Genomic DNA, 21,650 nt, shown 5'->3' with positions numbered 1-21,650 from the left:
AAGAACAAATGTAATAATGAAAATTGCAGCTCCATTTTTCATTTACATATACTTCACAGATCAGGTTTCACTTTGAGGGGAACCCTCAAAGTGAAATTAATAGTATTTCACCTGGAATTATTCAATACATTTACTTCCAATCTTATCAAAATGAACATGTTTTAAATGATCAGCTACAGCTGAGAAATACATTCCAAATTACTGGTTCACATTTTAATAATAATGTTTTGTTTGAACAAGAATTGCATTGAATATCGAGACAAGCAAGTCTGTTTTTCACCTGTCACTTTTTATTGCTCATTCTTTTGCCCTATGCAAATAAAGCACTTGCTGTTCCAAAGCTTAAGCCTGCTTTGAAGGATCACACAAAATGCTGGAATAACTCAGCGACATTGCAATTTACTTTTGCAGACTTTTGGGACAAGCTCAGTAGCTGGGTACACTTTAAAGATCCTCTTTCTCCTCCAGATTTATCTATTTACTTAGGTACTGGGCAGAAAATGTATTAACCATAGTAAATACAATGATCTTTAGGAAAACAGTTACAAAACATGCATGCTGACCTTTTCCCAACTCAATAGCAGCCAACTTCATGATTTTATAAGGCTTGACAAAGTAAATGCTGAGAAGCTGATTTACCCAATTAAAAAAAAATAAGATTGGGGATAATATTCCCAGAATAAGAGCTTGCCTAAATAATATTCAGGTGAGGATAACATATTCCTCATTCAGAGGGTTGTGTATTTTGGGGATTTTCTACCCTAAACGGTAATAGGAGTGCACACGAATGAGTTTTAATTACCAAAGGCAATTGACAAGGATAGGATGGGGCAGTAGAACAAATGCATTATTTATCAAATGATAAAGCAATGTCAATGGGTTTCATAGTCAACACCAGCTCCCCAATTTTTATCTCTGAATTAAAAGGAGGAAGGTGTTATCAACATCATTGCCTTGTTTTCCCCTGAAGAAATATCATTCTAGGTGGAGTGCTGAAAGCCTTAGAATCTGGGATAGTATTCCTAAATGGCAAATGTCTACAGACATTGATGACAGGTAATTTGTCAATTTTGCAGATAAAGAATGAGAATAACCTTGCAATTCAAATTTAGACGGGTGGGATTTGCACCAAGAAAAGTTGGGTTTGGAGATAGGGGTAGTAGCAGATGTGGAAATTATGATGGACCAATAATCTTTCATTCAAATATCTCGTGAATAATTGGTGGCCAATTGTAGTACACCCTTAACTGGACAACTGCAACATTTTCTATCCATACTCTTGATTATCAATTAATACATAAGCAAAGCAGTCTTGTGTGTGGATTCAAGCTCGGAGAACCAGATTGTGCTTTCATATAAACCAAGCCACATTGTGTAATGGACAGTGAGTTTCATCTTATAGTTGAAGCCCCAGATTCAAAACAATTGCTTCAACTTATTAAACTGCTTTTCGTAAGAATTACAGAAACCAATTCAAATTCTGCAACTATTGCAGACAAACTTTCAAAAGATACAAATAACCCAAACATATATTATATTTTAAATGCCTTATTTCTATTACAATAGCCTTAAGTGCAGTACATGACACTATTCAGTTCACTAAAGCATGAAAAATCTTAATGACGAACTTAAGATGTTTTTTGTCTTTCATTTTACAAGCCCATGTAAATTTGATTCAATCTAAGCTATTGCATTTACATTTAGCTTAAATATAATCCATGTATCCCTTAACGCACAATTTTAATATTTCATAATTAGGTTGACACAATAAAAGGCTATCAATAGGATACCATTAAGTTATGTTAAATTCTTTAATTTCTGAGACTGTTATATCCATACATCTAATATCTTAAACATTTTTCAACAAAATATGCCTTTAATGGAAACAATGGCTGTTTAAGAGTTGTGGTGATATTCACTGCTTTAAAATGTGGCTTTGTACAAATATGAATGTCAAAAAATTTCCGGACGCACCAAATAGTTATACACGTAGCTTGCATCCACAATACAGCAAACTAAGGTTAGTGGTCCAAAATACATCAGCCGTGTTCAGCATTTACTAGAGACAGCACAAAGGAAAAGTTGGCTCGAAAAGAAAAATAAATCCCATTGGCAGATGGAGACCAGAAAACAATACTGTACTGATCATTCCAACCTTTGTGTTTGGACTCTAATAAATAGCCCTGAGCTTTAATACTATTGCAAAGGGACAATAATTTAAAGGGCAAACCTGCAGCAAGTGTCTGTGTGATGTGCATATTCACAGCTTTAGCTAAATGTGCCACACTGGTCTCAACAGTACTAATTTCAATAGATAATTCCTGACATCAAAGATTCTACTATGTGGACAGTGGTTACGCGCAAGATTATTTGTGTTATCATACAACTTTTGTCCAAAAACAATTAGTATTGGCTTACATTTACAGTATTAAGATTAATTGCTTTTTAATGGGAATTATTCTTTTTCCAGTACTTTGAGATCTACAAGATGCGCCTAGAAAAAAAATACTACGGTACAGTGGAAATGAAGTAAGCTTCAATGAGGGAGGAATTATTCCAGATTAATTGTTGAAACTTTGTCCTTCTGGGGGCTGAGCGAGTTTCCCGTTTTCTTTACACATCATTTGACGCCGCAGCTCAGTCAGGACAGCTTTGATACTATATGAATTCTGCCATTTAGCTAGAACTGATATGCTTTTCGGATCCACCTGGAAGAGATGCAAATAAACATTACAAAACTGAAGAATATATACACTCACTCTGTAAAATTGAAGATGTCCATAGTTCCTTCCCTTAATACATAATGCAGGAGCATATTGCTACATTGAGCAGTTTCTACTTACTAAATTCATATTCTATAAATTATATCCTGCTTACATATTATCAGCATCATGCAACTTAAATTTCCAATTGTTATTCAAAATATGTTGCAAGATGTAGTAATGCCTTTAAAATATCCATAAAAATGCAAACGCATTCACTCAAGTGATTAATGATGTCACGCTGTTAGTGAATGGTCTAGTCAATGTTAGTTAATGGTCCATTAAAAACTGCCTGAAACATAACAATGACCAAACAAAGCAATTTAAGTGTAGTACAGGTTGCACACCGATTTTCCGGCAACTGATGGATCCCCCCCCACCCTATAATCCGAACAAAGTTACAAGAGCTCAGTTGAAATTCCTAGATGGCATTATAAACTGAATGTGAATGGAATGACCTGCCGAACCATCCCCAGCTCCCACCGTCTCCCCTGGCTGTTGAGAACCTTGGCTTCATAAGTGATAGGAGTGATAAGTGATTAGGCTATTCGGCCCATCAAGTTACCCCGCCATTCAATCATGGCTGATCCATCTCTCCCTCCTAATCCCATTCTCCTGCCGTCTCCCCATAACCCCTGACACCCATACTAATCATTTCTGACCTCACTCCTGAGTCACAAGGTGCACCAATGAGCCCCTCTCACCTGCTGCTGTTTTTTGCTGTCGGCGGTGGCTTTATCCGCCCCACTCGACCAACGCCGCCTACTTCTCTCGACAGGAGAGTGGGGTCGGTAGCCGGGACTCTAAACAGCTGGGGAGATGGTGGGAGCCAGGGTTGAGTTGGCAGGTCATCCCATTCATATTCAGTTTCCTTTTAATTTTTTATTTAATTTTTTTTTTTTAAGTTTCTGGTACTCCATGGTGTTTTAGAGACACTGGAGGGGTGTCATTAGTGGGTAAGGGGTGTATTATCAGTTAATTATCAAAAGCCCTATGTTGGCCCGGAAAAATGATAATCCAGAAAGACCCTGGAACAGAGGGGTTGGAAAATCAGTTTTGTCAATGTGTATAATTATATTAAAATATCCCACATGCACCCTGAAGACTGGAGCAGGGCATCTTCCTCAAAAGGCTTTTCTATAATTCAAAATAGCTCCATCTTGTGGAATAAACTAAACTAACTTGATTCATGCTTCATTAGACAAACTTCAGATATATTCAATGGTAGAAGTGGAACTCAAAATCTTTCTTATGTTACTGCAAGGCGGCTATATGTAAAACCATTTCATTCATGGGAAAGATTAAATTGGGTATGTAAATGACGGGCCATTATTAAAATGTAACCATGTGGATGATTTGTTAAATATTGTTTATTCCTTGCTTGACTCAGTTTTCCAAATCCTCGCTTTATGGCCAGATTATAATAGTGCTCAATTGTGAAATTTCAGCTATGCCATTCAAGAAAGCAACAAATCCTTTGTGGGTCAAATGTCAAAGGATACTCTTCCAAGTGGAAAAATAATTTGCCATTAATCAGAAGTAAATCAGATCTCTTGAGATGTAGGGTTCAACAATCCACTAAAGCAGAAGCAATGTATTTAAAATGGTTTCCTTTTGTTTAATACTCAAAATATTTCATGATATATCGTCAAAACTTCAAATCATTGCTGGTCGAAAAGTAACCACTATTTTTCCGCCACTAGGATATGTCATTAGTCATAAATATTCTAATTGTAAAAAGACTCACAATTCCATTGGAATTATTTACTCCATTCATATTTATTTTCGATACAAATCTAACATGTGGAGCTATCTCTGGATATCTAGGTCCACAGTCTATTTTAAGGCTGTATATTCGGTGTTCATAAATGGTCTGCAAAAAGAAAACAGGTTTATGACTTCACATAATTCTGTAATAAATCAAATAAAAATAATTGTATTGCTAACAAACAAACAAACAAACTGCTTGAGCAACTAAGTACAGCGCCCTCCATAATGTTTGGGACAAAGATCCATCATTTATTTATTTGCCTCTGTACTCCACAATTTGAGATTTTTAATTGAAAAAAAAACACATGTGGTTAAAGTGCACATTGTCAGATATTAATAAAGGCCATTTTTATACATTTTGGTTTCACCATGTAGAAATTACAGCAGTGTTATACATAGTCCCCCCATTTCAGGGCACCATAATGTCCGGGACACATCAATGTCATGTAAATGAAAGTAGTCTTGTTTAGTATTTTGTTGCATATCCTTTGCATGCAATGACTGCTTGAAGTCTGTGATTCATGGACATCACCAGTTGCTGGGTGTCTTCTATGGTGATGCTCTGCCAGGCCTGTATTGCAGCCATCTTTAGCTTATGCTTGTTTTGGGGGCTAGTCCCCTTCAGTTTTCTCTTCAGCATATATAAGGCATGCTCAATTGAGTTCACATTTTTAGCTTTGAAAAACTCCTTTGTTTCTTTAGCAGTATGTTTGGGATCATTGTCTTGCTGTAGAATGAACTGCCGGCCAATGAGTTTTGAGGCATTTGTTTGAACTTGAGCAGATAGGATGTGTCACAACACTTCAGAATTCATTATGCTTCTACCATCAGCAGTTGTATCACCAATGAAGATAAGTGAGCCAGTACCTTCAGCAGCCATACATGCCCAGGCCATAACATCCTCACCACCATGTTTCAGATGAGATGGTATGCTTTGGATCTTGGGCAGTTCTTCTCTCCTCAATACTTTGCCCTGGCCATCAATCTGATGTAAGTTCATCTTCGTCTCATCTGTCCACAAGACCTTTTTCCAGTACTCTTTTAAGAACTTCTTGGCAATCTGTAAACTGGCCATCCTATTTTTGCAGCTAACCAGTGGTTTGCATTTTGCAGTGTAGCCTCTGTATTTCTGTTCATGAGGTCTTCTGCGGACACTGGGCATAGACAAATCCACACCCGACTCCTGAAGCGTGCTTCTGATGTCGGACAGGTGTTTGGGGATTTTTCTTTATTATTGAGAGAATTCTGTCATCAGCTGTGGAAGTCTTCCTTGGCCTGCCAGTCACTTTGCGATTAGTAAGCTCACCACTGCTCTCTTTCTTCTTAATGATGTTCCAACAGTGGATTTTGGTAAGCCTAAGGTTTGGCTTACCAAAACAGTTTTATTCTCTAAGAGTTTTATTCTTGTTTCTCAGTCTCATAATGGCTTATTTGACTTTCATTGGCACAACTTTGGTCCTCATGTTGATAAACAGTGATATAAGTTTCCAAAGATGATGGAAAGACTGGAGGAAAGACTTGGTGCTGAGAGCTCTTTTATACCTGCATCAAGGAGGCATTTAAACACACCTGTGAAGTCATGTGTCCCAAACATTATGGTGCCCTGAAATGGAGGAGATTATGTGTAGGCACAGCTGTAATTTCTACATGGTGAAACCAAAATGTATAAAAATACCTTTTAATAAAATCTGACAATATGCACTTTAACCACGTGATTTTTTTCTATTACAAGTCTCAAATTGTGGAGTACTGAGGCAAATAAATAAATGATGGGTCCATGTCCCAAACATTATGGAGGGCACTGTACATCAGTCAACATCTGTAATTCGGGTCAGGTACACAGCATCAGGATCTGCAAGTTCTTATCTCTATATTAGTAGATTTCTACACGATTACTCAAAGATTTAACCATATATTTTATTGGTCAAAATGGAAGTACCCATCAAGAAGGTTGAAATAGCTGAAAAAAATTACGGATATGTAGATTCAGGAATTTATTAACTTTCCAGTGCAGCTGACTTTGGTAGTTTTCATTTAATAAATCAAAGTGTTAAGTAGCACCTACATCCCTTGAAACTTTAATGCCAGGCAATGTAACAAAGAGAAAATTAATATATGAATTTGGATTTTAATCAATCAATGGCAGATCTTAATCAATTCCAAATATAGTTTCAAATTCAGTGGAAATCATGCCTGAGCAATCAAAAAGCAAAACAAAAAGCAGAACAATTTTTTGCTACTAGCTCAGCTTCAGCCCCGACCTCTCGTGCTGTGTAGACCTGCATCAAATGGCATGCAATGTTCCATAGGTGTTTGGTTTCCTGCAATTCCCAGAGGACTTCAGGTTAGTTGTCTACCATAAATCATGATGGATTTGATGGGTGTGAAAAGATAAGATAGATTACAGGGAAATAAGTAGGTATATAACATGGCAAATATTAGTGGAAAAGCAATAAGGGGAGAAAAGATGAAATATGAAGGTTCTTGGTTTCTTGGTCCTCCAAAATATTTCAAATGGAATTTAAACTGGAGGTGGTGAAGTATTGTATTGTATTGTATTCAAATTTATTGTCATTGTCTCAATTTGAGACAACAAAATTAATTTTCCTTACAGGCAGTATCATTAAAAAAATCACAAATAAATAATAAAAATAAATAATAAATAAATAATAAAACATATTAAAAATAAAATTGAAATTGAATTAAAATTTTAAAAAAAGCAGCAAGGGAGGGTAAGCTAGCCCATAGTATAAAAGGCCTTTGATAAGGTGCCACACATGAGGCTACTAAACAAGATAGTTCAAGGCATTAGAGGCAAGATATTAGCATGGATAGAAGATTTGCTCTGACTGGCAGAAGGCAAAGAGTGGGAATAAAGGGGACTGGTGACTAACGGTGTGCCGCAGAGGTCGTTGTTGGGTCCGCTATTTTTCATGTTATATACTAATGATCTGGATAATAAAATTGATAGATTTGTGGGCACATTTGTGGATGATGCGTAGATAGTTGGAGGGGCAGGTAGTGTTGAGGAAGTAGCAAGTTTGTGTAGGAGGATGTGGACAGGTTGGGAAAGCGGGCAAATGGAATATTGTGTAGCAAAGTGTACGGTCATGCACATTGGTAGAAGGGATAAAGGCGTAGACTACTTTCTAAATGGGGAGAGGATTCAGAAATCCGAGATGCAAAGGGACTTGGGAATGGTGGTGCAGGATTGCCAATAGATTAAATTACATGTTCCACTGGGTGGCGCCACGATGGCAGCTTCGCCAACAATCTGTCTGTCTTTTCGTTTGTTATTTTTAGTGCGTTTTAAAAGTATGTGTTAATGTTCTCTGGTTTGTTTTATGTGGGGGGTGGGCGGGGTCAGTGGAAACCTATTTTCAATCTCTTATCTTGCCGGAGATGCGATTGTATTCCGTTTCGTATTTCCGGTCGCTCTGAAGCCTAACATCATGGAGCTGGCGGCCTTGCTCGGGTCTGACTTTGAGCCCCACCGCGGGGCCGTGGACTTGCCATCGGAGCCGATCCCTTGCCTGTGGTCGACGCTTGTGGATTTCACCTTCGAGGAGCTCGCAGACTCGGGTAGAGACCAATGTCGGCAGCTCCAAACGACGCAGAAGGTTTCAACCAGCCCCAAACCGGGGTCCGATCACCCGGCGCAGGGAAGGCGAGATTCGCCCCCGATAAAGGAGTTTGATCGCCCCGATGCGGAGTGCCCGACCGCCGGTTACAGGAGCCAAAATCGTCCCATCAACGGAAAGCTTGAGCCCCCCCGACCGTGTGAGAACAAAGAAGGGAAGAGATTGAACTTATTTTTCGCCTTCCATCACAGTGGAGGAGTCACTGTGGTGGATGTTTATGTTTAAAATGTATTTTGTGTGTTCTGTTGCTTTTTATTGCATGGCTGCATGGCAAATGAAATTCCTCGTATGTTGCACAACATACTTGGCTAATAAAGTATGATTATGATGTTGAATTGGCAGTGAGGAAGGCAGAATGCAATGCTAGTATTTATTTTGAGGGGACTGGAATATAAAAGCAAAGATGTAACGCTGAGGCTTTATAAGGCATTAATCAGGCCACATTTGGAATACTGCGAGCAGTTTTGGGCCCCATATCTGTGGAAGGATGTGATGGCACTGGAAAGAGTCCAGAGGTGGTTTACGAGAATGATCTCGGGGATGATTGGGTTAACCTAGGAGGAGCGTTTGATGGCTCTGGACATGTACTTGCTGAAGTTTAGATGAATGAGGGGAGAATCTCATTGAAGCCTTCCAGATCATGAAAGACCTAGATAGAGCAGATGTGGAAAGGATGTTTCTAGTATTAGGAGAGTCTAGAACCAGAGGGCACAGCCTCAGAATAAATAGAGTGTAACTTTAGAATGGATGGAGGAATTTATTTTGCCAGAGGGCGATGAATTTGTGCATTTCATTGCCACATACTGTTGTGGAGGCCAAGACATTGGGTGTTTTTTATGCGGAATTGCCAGATTCTTCATTAGAATGGATGTCAGGGGTTATAGAGAGAAGGCAGGAGAATAGGGTTGACAGGGAAAGGTAGATTGACAATGATGGAATGGCGGAATAGACTTGATAGGCTGAATGGCCTAATTCTACTCCTATGTCTTATGATATGGGATTAATTAAGTGCCAACATGGACAGGTTGAACAGCCTCCTCCTATGTTGCAAGCATAAAAATATGATGTTTTTTTAAAGCATATATTACTGAAACCCATGTCAAACCCAGATCAGTCTGAGCAAGGGTCTCGACCTGAAACATCACCCATTCCTTCTCTCTAGAGATGCTGCCTGGCCAGCTGAGTTACTCCAGCATTGTGTGTCTACCCATGACACTTAACATCACTGTTCACAAAATAATGAAATCGATTGCTTGAAGTAATTACATATAGCATGATGTTATAAAAGATGAAACATACAAAAACATAAGCAAAGAGAAGCTAAAAAATTGTTTGAATTTATCTCTGGGTATTTAGACTATAGTGAAGCTGTGTTTTCAAACTATATGTATCATTAGTCTAGTTTGTCTTTCTTTTCTTTTCATGGCTATTACTAAATGTGGAAGGAACTATAGGGACTGTGGTAACGAATCGACAGAAGGATGGAGGGTGGGTTTGCGTGCTTTGTCTGTGATTTTTATCTTTTGCTTATCTTTATTATTTTACCGTGGATGTTTCGTTAGATTTAGAAATGTTTGAATGCCTACTGGCTGACATTTTAAATTTACAGATCACAGCCAGTAGATTTATTCTATTCTATTCTACAACCGTTTACAAGAAAATTTAAGCACACCAAATTTATTAGAAAATAATTTGAACAAATGTGAATTGAACTAGTCAGTCAGTCTAAACTAATCTAGAACTGAGAGGGACTTCTACTACAATTTCCTTTACAGGACCTGGCTTAGAAATGTTTGTCTTTCCTGTTCTCAGATTCTGCATTTTCATAACATGGTGGCGCAGCAGTCGAGTTGCTGCCTTAGAGCATTAATCCAGGTTTAATCCTGACTACGGGTGCTGTCTGCACGGAGTTTGCACGTTCTCCCTGTGACCGTGCGGGTTTTCTCCAGGTGCTCCGATTTCCTCCCACATTCCAAAGACGTGTGGGTTTGTAGGTTAATTGGCTTATGTAACTTGCCCCTAATCTGTTGGATAGAACTAGTGTACAGGAATCGCTGAAGGGCCTGTATCCGCGCAGTATCTCCAAACTAAACAATACACAACAAAATATTAGATCCGAAATTATATGAATCATGGGTAACCAAAGGACATCAGATAATTATCATGCCACCAGACAAAAAATTTAAAAATCACACTTACTCTGGTAGGTCCAACGATCATCCCTGTCCACCTTGTGAGTGTCATATCTTCATCATCTTCAAGTCCCCAACTTACTGTCCCATCACTTGCTCCCTTCTGACCTTCTTCTAGTTCTTCCAAAAGGCGAAAATTACGCGGAACTGTTACAGCTGCAACAATACAATTTACAGTTACGGCTGCATACAATGCAATTTAAATCACAACAGTTTCTGTAGCCCTCGTGATTTAGCACATGAATTGTGTGAATTGCCATTATCGGTCATATTACATTATTTCAATATATAAACAGGAAGCATTTCAAGATTTTCCCAAACATCCATCCATCCAAAATGTAAAACAAGGTTTGAGTAAACCTATGAATATTGTTTTAAGTTTTAGGTTTCTTGCTGGTCTGATGCCCCCCTCATCCAACAATTTTTAAGGTGGAGAATGACATATTCTTGATTAGTAAGGATGTCAGGGGTTATGGGGAAAAGGCAGGAAAATGGGGTCGAGAGGGAAAGATAGGTCAGCCACTATTGAATGGGTCTTGACGGGCTGAATGGCCTAATTCTACCATAACTTATGAACTAGTTTTCAACATGGAAATTATTATTCTTGGCACGTGAACAAACTGAATGATCTAAAGAAAACGGTTTGTTCTGCACAGGTGCTTCCGAATTCCACTTTAAAATATTGTCATGGGATTTGCTTGCTCAGTATAACAGCAATGCAACATTCTCCAAATTATCTTGTTACAGTGAAAAGACAAACAGGTCTCACAGGATATACCAGTCAGCCTCTAATTATACATGCCATTAAAAAGACCAACAGATGAAAAAGAAAAGAAAGACATACCCATAGTACAAATACTACAATATCTATCTATGTTATTATTATTATTATTATTATTATTATTTTATTATTACTAAAACTCTCATCTTGTTTGTGATTCTGTCTGCGTGCGTGCGTGCCCATGTGCTCCCGGAACTACGCGAAAAAGGTACACGATAACGCTACAATTTTTGGACCACCTTATTCACAATTGTCCTGTGGTGTGTTTTATCAAAGTTTTGTTCAGATTGATGTTATATTTTACAAGTTATTCACATTTTAAACTTCAAAAATTAAACTTCTCACTGTTAAAAATCCAATTCCAACCTGCTGTCCCTGCCCGTTACAATGTTACAAAGACAGGACACCGAGTCCTGTCATTTGAAACATTGCTACGGACAGGGGCAGGACAAGGGAATTTTATTTTTTTAGTTGAAGAAGAGGGAGGATGAAAAGGAGGAGGAGTGTTGAGGCATGATGGGGAAATGATTCGCGCCTGCGCAGTTGGGGGCTATGGGTGAGTGGTGGAATATTGCGTTGGGGGTAAGGGTCGCATTGGGGGAACGGGTGAGTGGTGAAATATTGCGTTGGGGAATGGGTTGCGTTGGAGGACCGGGCCACCTGCGTGACAGGGACCCCCCACTTGGAAGGTAGACAAAAGTACTGGAAAAACTCAGCGGGCGAGGCAGCATCTATGGAGCAAAGGAAATAGGTAACATTTCAGGTCCCACTTAGTCTAGTTTTTACTTAAACCTTAAATTTCCACAAATCTTTCTAGCCAAAACAGGATAGTGCAAATTCACACAGATGTACTACTTAATGTACTACTGGTTTGTAAAAATACTAACATTTAGAGTTTACTTCCTGTGTTTATCTTTTTGGCCTGGACTTTCAGGAAACCTTTTGGCAAAATTATTTTTTTATCATAGCAATTCAGAGCAATAGTAATAATTCTGAATTATTAGCTACTAGTACTTCCTTCCAGATTAAAAGTGTGATTGAATCACAAAATAAAAGCCAAGTTTCTCTAAGACTGCCATCCATCTTGATGAACAAATTAATGCATTTTATTCGCTGTTAACCAGTGTTTCAGCCCCCAAAAACATAATCAAATGGGACAGGTCCTTAACGAATTGTAATTAATACTTTGGTGGTGCAAAAACTGATTAATGAAAAAAAATAGATACAATAGGTTTGGATGAGTTGGTTGACTAGCACATCAATGCAATTATACAGATATACTGTACATCTGTAATATACAGATGATATAGGAATTCGTTCCAGTGAAGATTTGAGAACCAAATGTTCAATTTGACACAAAACATATAAACGATACAACCTGACATTATTATTGTTCACACCAGATACAGAAGTCTGGCATCACAGGAGAAATTGTGGTAAGGGGATAGAAGAGATGTTGAAGCGTGATGTAGGAATGTCCCATGTGTCAACAATATATTTTTGGAAATTGTTCCTACATCATCATGTGGTAGGAAGTAAGTAATGAGAGAATCAAGATCTTTGAGAGATTCTAAAGTTAACATGCGGCTGAAGTAAGAGAACCCATTGCAAGAAACATTTTCCCCACAGGTAAACACAAAATACTGGAGTAATTCAGCAGGACAGACATCTGAAGAAGGGTCTGTACCAGAAACTTCCAAGGACTTTACTGTCCCATGAACAAGCATGGCAAAATTGGCAACCTGGTCTCTGCGTACACATCCACTTCCAGAGTCTCCCTGACATCCTTTGATAAGCAGCTCATTTCACTGTTGGAAATGTTTTGGATATTCAGGCATTCGAGACGGATGTCAATAATTAAAAAAATGTACAATGGGGGAGGGGGGAGAAAACAGATAAAACTTACCATTTTAATAAAATTTGATGACCCCATTCAATGGAAAGGGACTACACTGGAGATATTAGCCAAGCCACGGGGCCTGTAGAAAAAATGTATACTGCTCCTATAGCTTAGCAAGTTACAGAATGCTCCTGGGACCTAATGGAAAGTTGCCAGACACCTACATCTGACGTCTAGTGTGCTACATGCTTCACTCGGCATTGTCCAAATGCAAACGTCCATAATGCATCATCATGTGTTTCGCAGAGAGCAGTGTAACAAGCCTGACCAAATCACTATTCATGAAGATTTCATCTGTGATTTGGTCAGGGTTGTTACATTGCTGCTGCCAGATTTAAGAAGAGAGCTATAGACAAAGTGTTTTTAGTTATTTGAAGGAAGCCATTAAATGGAGCACCAATGTGCATGGTTCTAGGAGCTCAGCGGGTGATTGTCAATTTTAAATGTTAAGTAATGCCTGGAGAGGCATCCCCCTTTAAGGATGAGGAATAGGTTGTCATCTGCAGTGTACTAGAACTGGTCAAAGAGAAAGTCTTAAAGAAAAGGTTATTTATACATGTCTTTTATTGGTTTTCAACAATTAATATTTATTACCCTAATAAAAAAAGGTGGAAGGGAAATACTTAATTTTTTATATAAAAATATATTTAATATTGTATGAAGTAGGGTGTGGACCCGAAACATCACCTATTCCTTTTCTCCAGAGATGCTGTCTGACCCGCTGAGTTACTCCAGCTTATTTTGTGTATCTTTAGTTTAAACCAGCAGTTCCTTCCTGCACTTAAATTTTTGTAATTGCTTTCAACTTTAAAAAAATTCCCAAGCTTTGATTCTACTGGCATAAATTGTTTGCTAAATGAATTTTCTGTTCTTGCTGCAGTTAAATACAGTAGCTTTATCCATCTTCTAAAGTTCAGAACTTGCCTGCCACGAATGTTGACGAAAATTGAAGTCAGGGAGTGTCACAACGGGGACCAACGCAATGGGTTGTGAATTGCAGAAGGAAATTTATATTTAATCAATAGCAAATGTTAGCCAAGTAGTTGCGCAAATTAGAGTCAATAAAATCCATAGAGAAAGTTGGGCGTTTAAATAGACACTCATCACTGCACGCCATGTGTGGTCAACTACGTAGTTTACTTTATCAGTCACAAGCTGCCATTTAGAAAACAAATACTGAAAACGTGAAAACACCAGGTCAGGTAACACATGTGGAAAGAGAAACAGCGATTGTTTCAGGTCAAAGACCATTTGTCTGAAGTGTCCAGTTTTCCAGTATCTAATTTTACGATTGTCATTTATGATTTTAATAATAACCATTTCATTACTATCAGTGGCAGATGTCCAGTTAGAGGTATTCATCCATGAAGTTCTGGAAAAGTGCATGGATTTGGCAAGCAATAGTACATTCAAAGAGTCATTACCCATGCTTTAAACTGTATTATGTTTTCTGAATGGGTAATGGCTACCAATTTGAAGGCCAAAACACCTTATCTACGACTTTAAACTTTCATCTCCTCTACCACCAGAGAAGCATGGTGCTGTGATATTCACCACCAAAGATAAGAACAGCAGGTGCCAAGGCTTGCAGATTATGTTGCAAGTGACACACAATCCAAATACCGGACGGAACTCTGTTTCCAACAGCATTGTGGCTTTAATTGCATCCAAATGTCTGCAGTAGTTCAAGGTGGCTCACCACCACTTTTGATGGCAAACAGTGACAGACAATAAATAATGGCTTTGCCAACAATGCTCACAACACAAAACAAAATTCAAATGATTCCCATGTTTACATTTCAATAAATTCCAATTAATGGAGTTTACAGTTAACTTTCTGAATGGAGACTTCCAACCCAAATTTATAAAAGTTAATGGTGTACAAATATGTGGTTGGACTATTCTTGATATGCAACACTATTTAAAAAATGCCTTCCAAATTTAAGTGAACCAAAGAAAAACTGGATTTGCAGAACAATGTTGGTATAATTGACCAGCCCGTCAGAACCCTCATTGTCCAGCCACAAAACTGGCAACAAGAGCAAGTCACCCTACACTAAGCAACTGCCCTCTTGAAATCTAAAGCTCTTCCACTATCTTACCATCAGAAATTTGATGATACTCTCCACTTAGTTAATGAGCACGGTGCTGACAATACTAAATCAGCTTGCCACCATTCAGGCCTCAGCAGCCAGCTTGTTTAGAATCCCATGTGTTATATCAAGCATTTCCTCCCTACACCGCCAATGCTTACAGTATACAGCTTTTCTAAAATGTACTCCAGTTACCAGCCTAGATTCTTCGGACTATAACCTGGCCATCCAACCTACGTCCCAACGTGTTGAGTTTGGGGCAGATATGTAACATACGCCGTCGAATTTGGACGTCGCACTGCGTCGGGCGGTGATGTAACATCACTTACTTTCAGCGACTGCTCTATAAGGACATCCAGGTCTCATTGTATTTCCAATTTTCCTAACCCGACAACATTCAGATAATAATCTGCCTTCCCATTCTTGCCACCAAAGTGGATAATCTCGCATTTATCCACAATATACTGCGTCTGCCATGCATCCGCCCACTCACCCAACCTGTCCCAAGTCACCCTGCATCCTCATAGCATCCTCTTCACAGTTAACACTGCCACCCAGTTTTGTGTCATCTGTAAATTTGCTATTGTTACTTTTAATTACTTCATCTAAATCATTAATGTATATTGTCAATAATTGCGGTCCAAGCACCAAGCCTTGCAGTACCCCACTAGTCACTGCCTGCCATTCTGAAAGGGACCCATTAATCCCTACTCATTGTTTCCTGTCTCCAAACCAATTTTCTATCCATGTCAATACCCTACCCCCAAAACCATGTGCTCTAATTCTGCCCACTAATCTCTTGTGTGGGACCTTATCAAAGGGTTTCTGCAAGTCCAGGTACACGAATCCACTGGCTCTCCCTTGTTCATTTCACTTGTTACATCCACAAAAAATTCCATAAGATTTGTCAAGCATGATTTTCCCTTTGTGAATCCTTGCTGACCTGGACCGATCAATCCTGTTACTGCTATCCAAATGTGCCATTATTACACTAATCAATGCCAGCATCTTCCCCACCACTGTTGTCAAGCTAACTGGTCTATAATGCCCTGCTTTCTCTCTCCCTCCTTTCCTGAAAAGTGGGATAACATTAGCTACTCTCCAATCCACAGGAACTGATCTAGAATCTATAGAACATTGGACAATAATCACCAATGTGTCCACGATTTCTAGAGCCACCTCCTTTAGTACCCTGGGATGCAGACCATTAGGCCTGGGGATTTTTCAGCCTTCAGTCCAATCAGTCTACCCAACACCATTTCCTGACTAATATGATTTTCCTTCAGTTCCACCATCACCCTAGGTCTTCTATCACCACGTATATCTTTTTACTTTTCTTAGAGATCATATTAAATTTTAAATGCACCAGTTTTATCCAGACCACAACAATAAATACAGCACATAGTAATATGTACAAATATTTCTCATTAATGGTCAAGCACACTTCTCGTAGTTAAAATTGACTGAGACTGAGTACAGGTATGAGAAATGTGGCAGCAGTTGAGAAGAAACACTGCAATAACAAGGTATCAAAGAAAAATAGGGGAATTAAGAAATTACAAAGCAATTGTGATTAACCCAAGGATGCCATGGGAGTTCAAAGAAAAATATGGATAAATGTTAAAGCAATACAGGAATAGAAAAGTGAAAACTGAAAATAAAAGTATTAGGCTGAAAAGTCATTACAGTTCTGTAAAGAATTAATTGAAGTTCATAAGCGTTTACATTTCACACTAGTTCCACTAATCAAAATTGCTGGGGTACCATGACAAAAATCCAGTACGGGTAGCAGAGGGAAAAATCAATAAATAACATTTAACTGCAAGCACAGTGGATTGCAGCTAGGAGGCTTGATGGAGAGTACTGACAGTTAATCGGGGCATCTGACCAGGCCAATCAGTAAATAAAGATAATCAAGCAACCATTTAGGAAAGGCTACACTCTTAGTTGACAGATGTGCAAACTTTTTGGTTTATCACACAAGAACAGCAAACGGATTGCTGCCAACCCCCTCAAAAGCTGACTAATGGGGAAAAGTAAACATCCAATACCAGCGAGAAGAATAAGTTTACCAGTTTTATTTTTTGGCAAATCATAAATGTTGTCATATTTTTAAACAGAATATATAAAGGAATCACAAGTGTAATGGTTTTGTACAATAATTGTAATGAATGGTTAGTTTATTCTGTTCTCGTCTACTCTATTCACACTCTGAATTGTTACCAGTGTTTAAACCACATGGGAAGGAAAGTCCCTAATTAATTTAATGATTTTTTTTAAAAGTTGGGTTGTACAAATGATACACAGTGAATGAAAACTCCAAGTGTCATATCTTTTCTAAGCAGTTGCACAGATGGGAATCTCAATGGAACCAGAGTAAAGGGCGCCTGTTTTTATTCCAATATTTTTGTATTCCTCTTTGAGGATGAATTCCAAGGCCACCAAAGTAAAACTTAGATTTTCTTTGTTGCTTAATTTGGGAAACCAATTACTGGAGCAGCAAGAGGCATGTATAGAAGGAAAATATGCAACTTAGGCTTAATTTTAATTATAGTAGCCCTCGCTGTTGCTCAGCTTTGGGGTATAGGTTAACGCAAGAAACTTTCAGAAGGGACCTAGGAGTGCAGGTGCATGGTTCCTTGAAGGCAGAGCCGCAGATAGAGTGGTCAAAAAGGTTTTGCGCATTGGCCTTCATCAGTCATAGTGTTGAGTACAGAAGTTGGGAGGTCATGTTGCAGTTGTATAAGATGTTGGCGAGACCGAAATTAGAGTATTGTGCTCAGTTATGGGCACCATGTTATAGGAAAGATGTTGTCCAGCTGAAAAAAGCCAAGAGTGCCCAGCCATCATTCTTTCAGGTAAAAATTCAAACTTTGAACTGCTTTGGAGATCACAAAAGTGAATCAACCTGCAACCAACTTTGTGTGGGCAATATAACCAACCATTCCAATTCAATCCCAGACTGAATGTAGATTGTCATGATCACAGTGGGGCACTTCTTGTTCAGAGCTAAGCATGCTTCGTTGAATGAAAACAAAACACAGCCAGGACGAAATGAACAGATGTAGCGATGTTACAATACCTACCTTCAGTGGCGCTGCAGTTCTGCCACTGGCCGTGTGCACGACTTTGGCTCCTTTTGGGGGGGGGCGGGATTAAAATCCAGTTTTGTACTGCCTGTTGGAGGTGGATTTCCTTGGGCTGCGAGCTGATGAAGAAAAATCGATCGGACTTCCATTCGCGGTTTATTTTTTATAAATTCGCTGGACAATTTATTAATTGAATTAAAATAAAATGCGACTTCTAACGCCCTCAAAGCCTATAACGTGACGGATCGCAAGAACGGGACAAAGCAAATGGTAAGTCTTTTATTTTACATATAATCTTGCTTCTTGGGATGGCTTTAATGTAATTTTACGCTGCAAAAATGTTATTTGGGCTCCATACGAACCAGCAGAGTCTTTCCTGCCAATATGGGATATGATAAGAGTGATTTTAAATGGAGATTTTAACATTCATTTAAACAGCACAGACCTCAAGGTGATAAGAGTTTGAGCTTACTTGACACGCTCAACTTTACTCAACATGTAAATGAGGCAACTCACATTGAAATACACTGGATGTGGTGAATATCCCGAGGGTAAAAAATTGATAACATCCTGGTGTCTGATTTTATTATTTGCGACCATTACTGTGTGTTTTTTGATGCGTCTTTAAAGTTGTTTAGATGCCCTTTGTAGTCTACATGTAAAAGGCTCTTTTTAGATCCAGCAGCAGAACTCAAATTTTATGAGCTTGTAAAGTACATGCGCTCCTCTCACCCAGGGATATTCTGCTGAAGAAATGATAAAAGTTTTTAACAGTAACCTAGCTACGACACTTGATAAAGTTGCACCTCTCAAGATTAAAAGGAAAGTAAAGGGTTAAAACATCTCCCTGGTTAAATAACTGTTCATACGTTTAAAAAATCATGTAGAGTAGCCAAAAGAAAGTGGAAAAAAACGGGCCAATTAACCTATCAAACCGCATTTCTTTGGGATGGGGGAGGAAACTGAACACCCAGAGGAAACCCACACGGTCACAGGGAGAACATGCAAACTCCACACAGACAGCATCCAAGACGCTGAAGAAGGGTCTCGACCCGAAATGTCACCCATTCCTTTTCTCCTGAGATGCTGCCTGTCCTGCTGAGTTACTCCAGCATTTTGTGTCTATCTTCAGTGTACACATCGTACACATTTGGGCTAATCAATTCCACCAAACTCATTTAATCCCGTGCAACTAACGCAATCCTTTTATTCGATAGGTTAAGCCACCTGTCAAACAATACAAACCAAGGCAACAGTGTGACTACGAGAAGGATGATCATGTGAAGATCATATGAAATAGCGGTATACAGACAGAATACAAGATGGAACAGCGTGAGAACATCCACTTTGGTTTACAAAGGCAAAGACTGTGTTTTAAATGTTAAGAGATTGAAAGGTATTAGTGTTCAGTGGAACAACCCAGGCATCCTTATAAATGAATCACTGATGGTTAACATGCAGATACAGCAAATAGCTAGGAAGGCATGTCATATGTTGATTTTCACTGCAAGGGAATTGGAATACAAGAGATATTTTGCTCCAATTACAGTGAGTCTGCATCTGGAATACTTTGTACAGATCTGATGCGCCTTCCAAAATATTGATGCATTGCTGAAATAGTGCATCAAAAGCTCTCCATATTGATTCCACATTTGAGAGATTAAGCTGACTGGGACTGTTTTTGACCTTAGAAAGAGGGGTACTCATTGAAACATACAAATGTTAAAGGGGTTTGCAGGGTAGATGTGGAGTTAATTACCTTGACTAGCATGTGTAAAATCAAGAAACATAGTCTCATAATGAGTTGGTCCTTCAAGATGATGATGAGAAATATCTTCAGAGGGTCGTGAATATTTTGAATTCCTTACCAGAGGGTTGGAAAGGCTAATTTGCTTAACATTTTCCAGGCATAGACACTACAAGCACACGAGAGCATTGAAACCTTAAGCAAAAGATATGGTACTGACTGTTCCAATTAAGTTTGGGTTACTTTGGATTCAAAAATAGAACTCTTTTGCTCATTTTGCCAACCAACAGCAAAAACGTTAACTGGCCATTCATCCAATTTTTTTGTTGCAGGCAGTTTGGCTATTCAGCTTGTCAAATAACTTTAAAATACCTCACCATACCCAAGTTATTTCTTTCAGTCACATTAATGAGATAAACTTAATCTATAAAATTGGCATTTATGACTCTGTGTGGGACACCATGTACAGTATGTATACAGTTCCATAGTAGGCTACCCTCGGTCATGACTGACCATGGATGATGTCATATGGAGGACACGCCGTTGCCCATGCAGCACGTCCCCTCTCTCCACGTCGCTGATCGAACCAAAGGAACAGCAGGGCCATTACAGTTTGGCGCCAGTGCCGTCGCCACAACGACGAACTGCCTTAGGGGCTCCGACCGGATTTTCTTGAGGTTTATTCCTGGAGCCTTTTCCATGACTGGATATGGCCACAAGGCAGTGGAGGTTTTAAATCAGAGTTTTCCCTCTCCTGGATGGACTGCCTTTCCAGGCTGCCGAGCCCCATCTGCCCGAGACTCGTGGGGGCGGGAGCATCCACCTTCCTGTGCAGCTGCCCACTGCCCAGACACTGTCCATGGCAAATGGCTAAAACTATCTCAACTGTGCTAAATTTAAATATGCCAGATTAACTCTATTAATCTGTACTACAGTTTAGTTCAAATCCTCGACAAACTCAATATTAAAAAGGTAACAATCCCATCTTCAAAGAAACAGAGTTATGAATGCACAAGTGTAACCTTACAGTGGAAGTTTGCTTTCAATCTCTGTGCAAAATTAACAAACACAAATGATGGAAGCTTTATATAGCTGAGTTTTCTTTGATTGTGTTATAGTATCAATGTGATTGCAACTCATGTATTTCTGATTAGTGAAACCATTCAGGAATACGTACTCAGTGTGAAAGATGTATAAATTAAGATAAAACTTAAGGAGTAAATAAAAAAATTGGGTCTTTTGTTCACATGGCTAAGTTCTGAGTAATGTTGAACAAGTGGTTCAGTGTACTTAGTTAAGATATCTTTCCCAATCAAGTTGTAAAACAATTCCTCGAGTCAATTCATTAGCAAAGTGGAATTAAAGCTCAGTTTTCCTCCTACATTTGATCCTCAACATGCAGCTAGATAAGCTCATGTTACTACAACCACAGTACTATTGAGTACCGTCAAAGGTTAGCAAGTTTGGAGAGAGTAAGGCACATTCAGTAGTTCCTTACCTGGCATTCAACCATCAATCCATATTTAAGTATTCAAGTAACAAGATCGAGGTCCAGGGTGGTGCATTTACAAATGGAGCAGCAATGCTTGACAGAGTAGACAGGTGGATATTTTGGGAGGTGGATGCACTCTTCCCATTTACAACGGGGTTCTGAGGAATCTCAACACATTAATTC

General features: G+C 38.9%; 1 protein-coding gene across 2 annotated transcripts in view; it reads right to left on the bottom strand.

Annotated features, from left to right (window-relative positions):
* Positions 1–270: 270 nt before the first annotated feature.
* The window catches only part of LOC129707447 (ubiquitin-conjugating enzyme E2 variant 1-like), a 193,288-nt gene continuing 171,908 nt past the window's right edge, over positions 271–21,650 (bottom strand). For both annotated transcript variants that reach the window (XM_055652482.1, XM_055652484.1), the window contains 3 exons: positions 10,373–10,521; positions 4,510–4,635; positions 271–2,708 (listed from right to left, as the gene is read on the bottom strand). In XM_055652482.1, coding sequence (XP_055508457.1) covers positions 2,562–2,708; positions 4,510–4,635; positions 10,373–10,521 — 422 coding nt within the window. In that variant the 3' untranslated portion in view covers positions 271–2,561. The remainder of the gene's footprint in view (positions 2,709–4,509; positions 4,636–10,372; positions 10,522–21,650) is intronic.

This window comes from Leucoraja erinacea, chromosome 21, assembly GCF_028641065.1.
Source record: "Leucoraja erinacea ecotype New England chromosome 21, Leri_hhj_1, whole genome shotgun sequence".
Lineage (NCBI taxonomy): Eukaryota > Metazoa > Chordata > Chondrichthyes > Rajiformes > Rajidae > Leucoraja > Leucoraja erinaceus.
The sequence above is the reverse complement of the archived record's forward strand: the minus strand, read 5'-3'. Positions and strand labels throughout refer to the sequence as shown.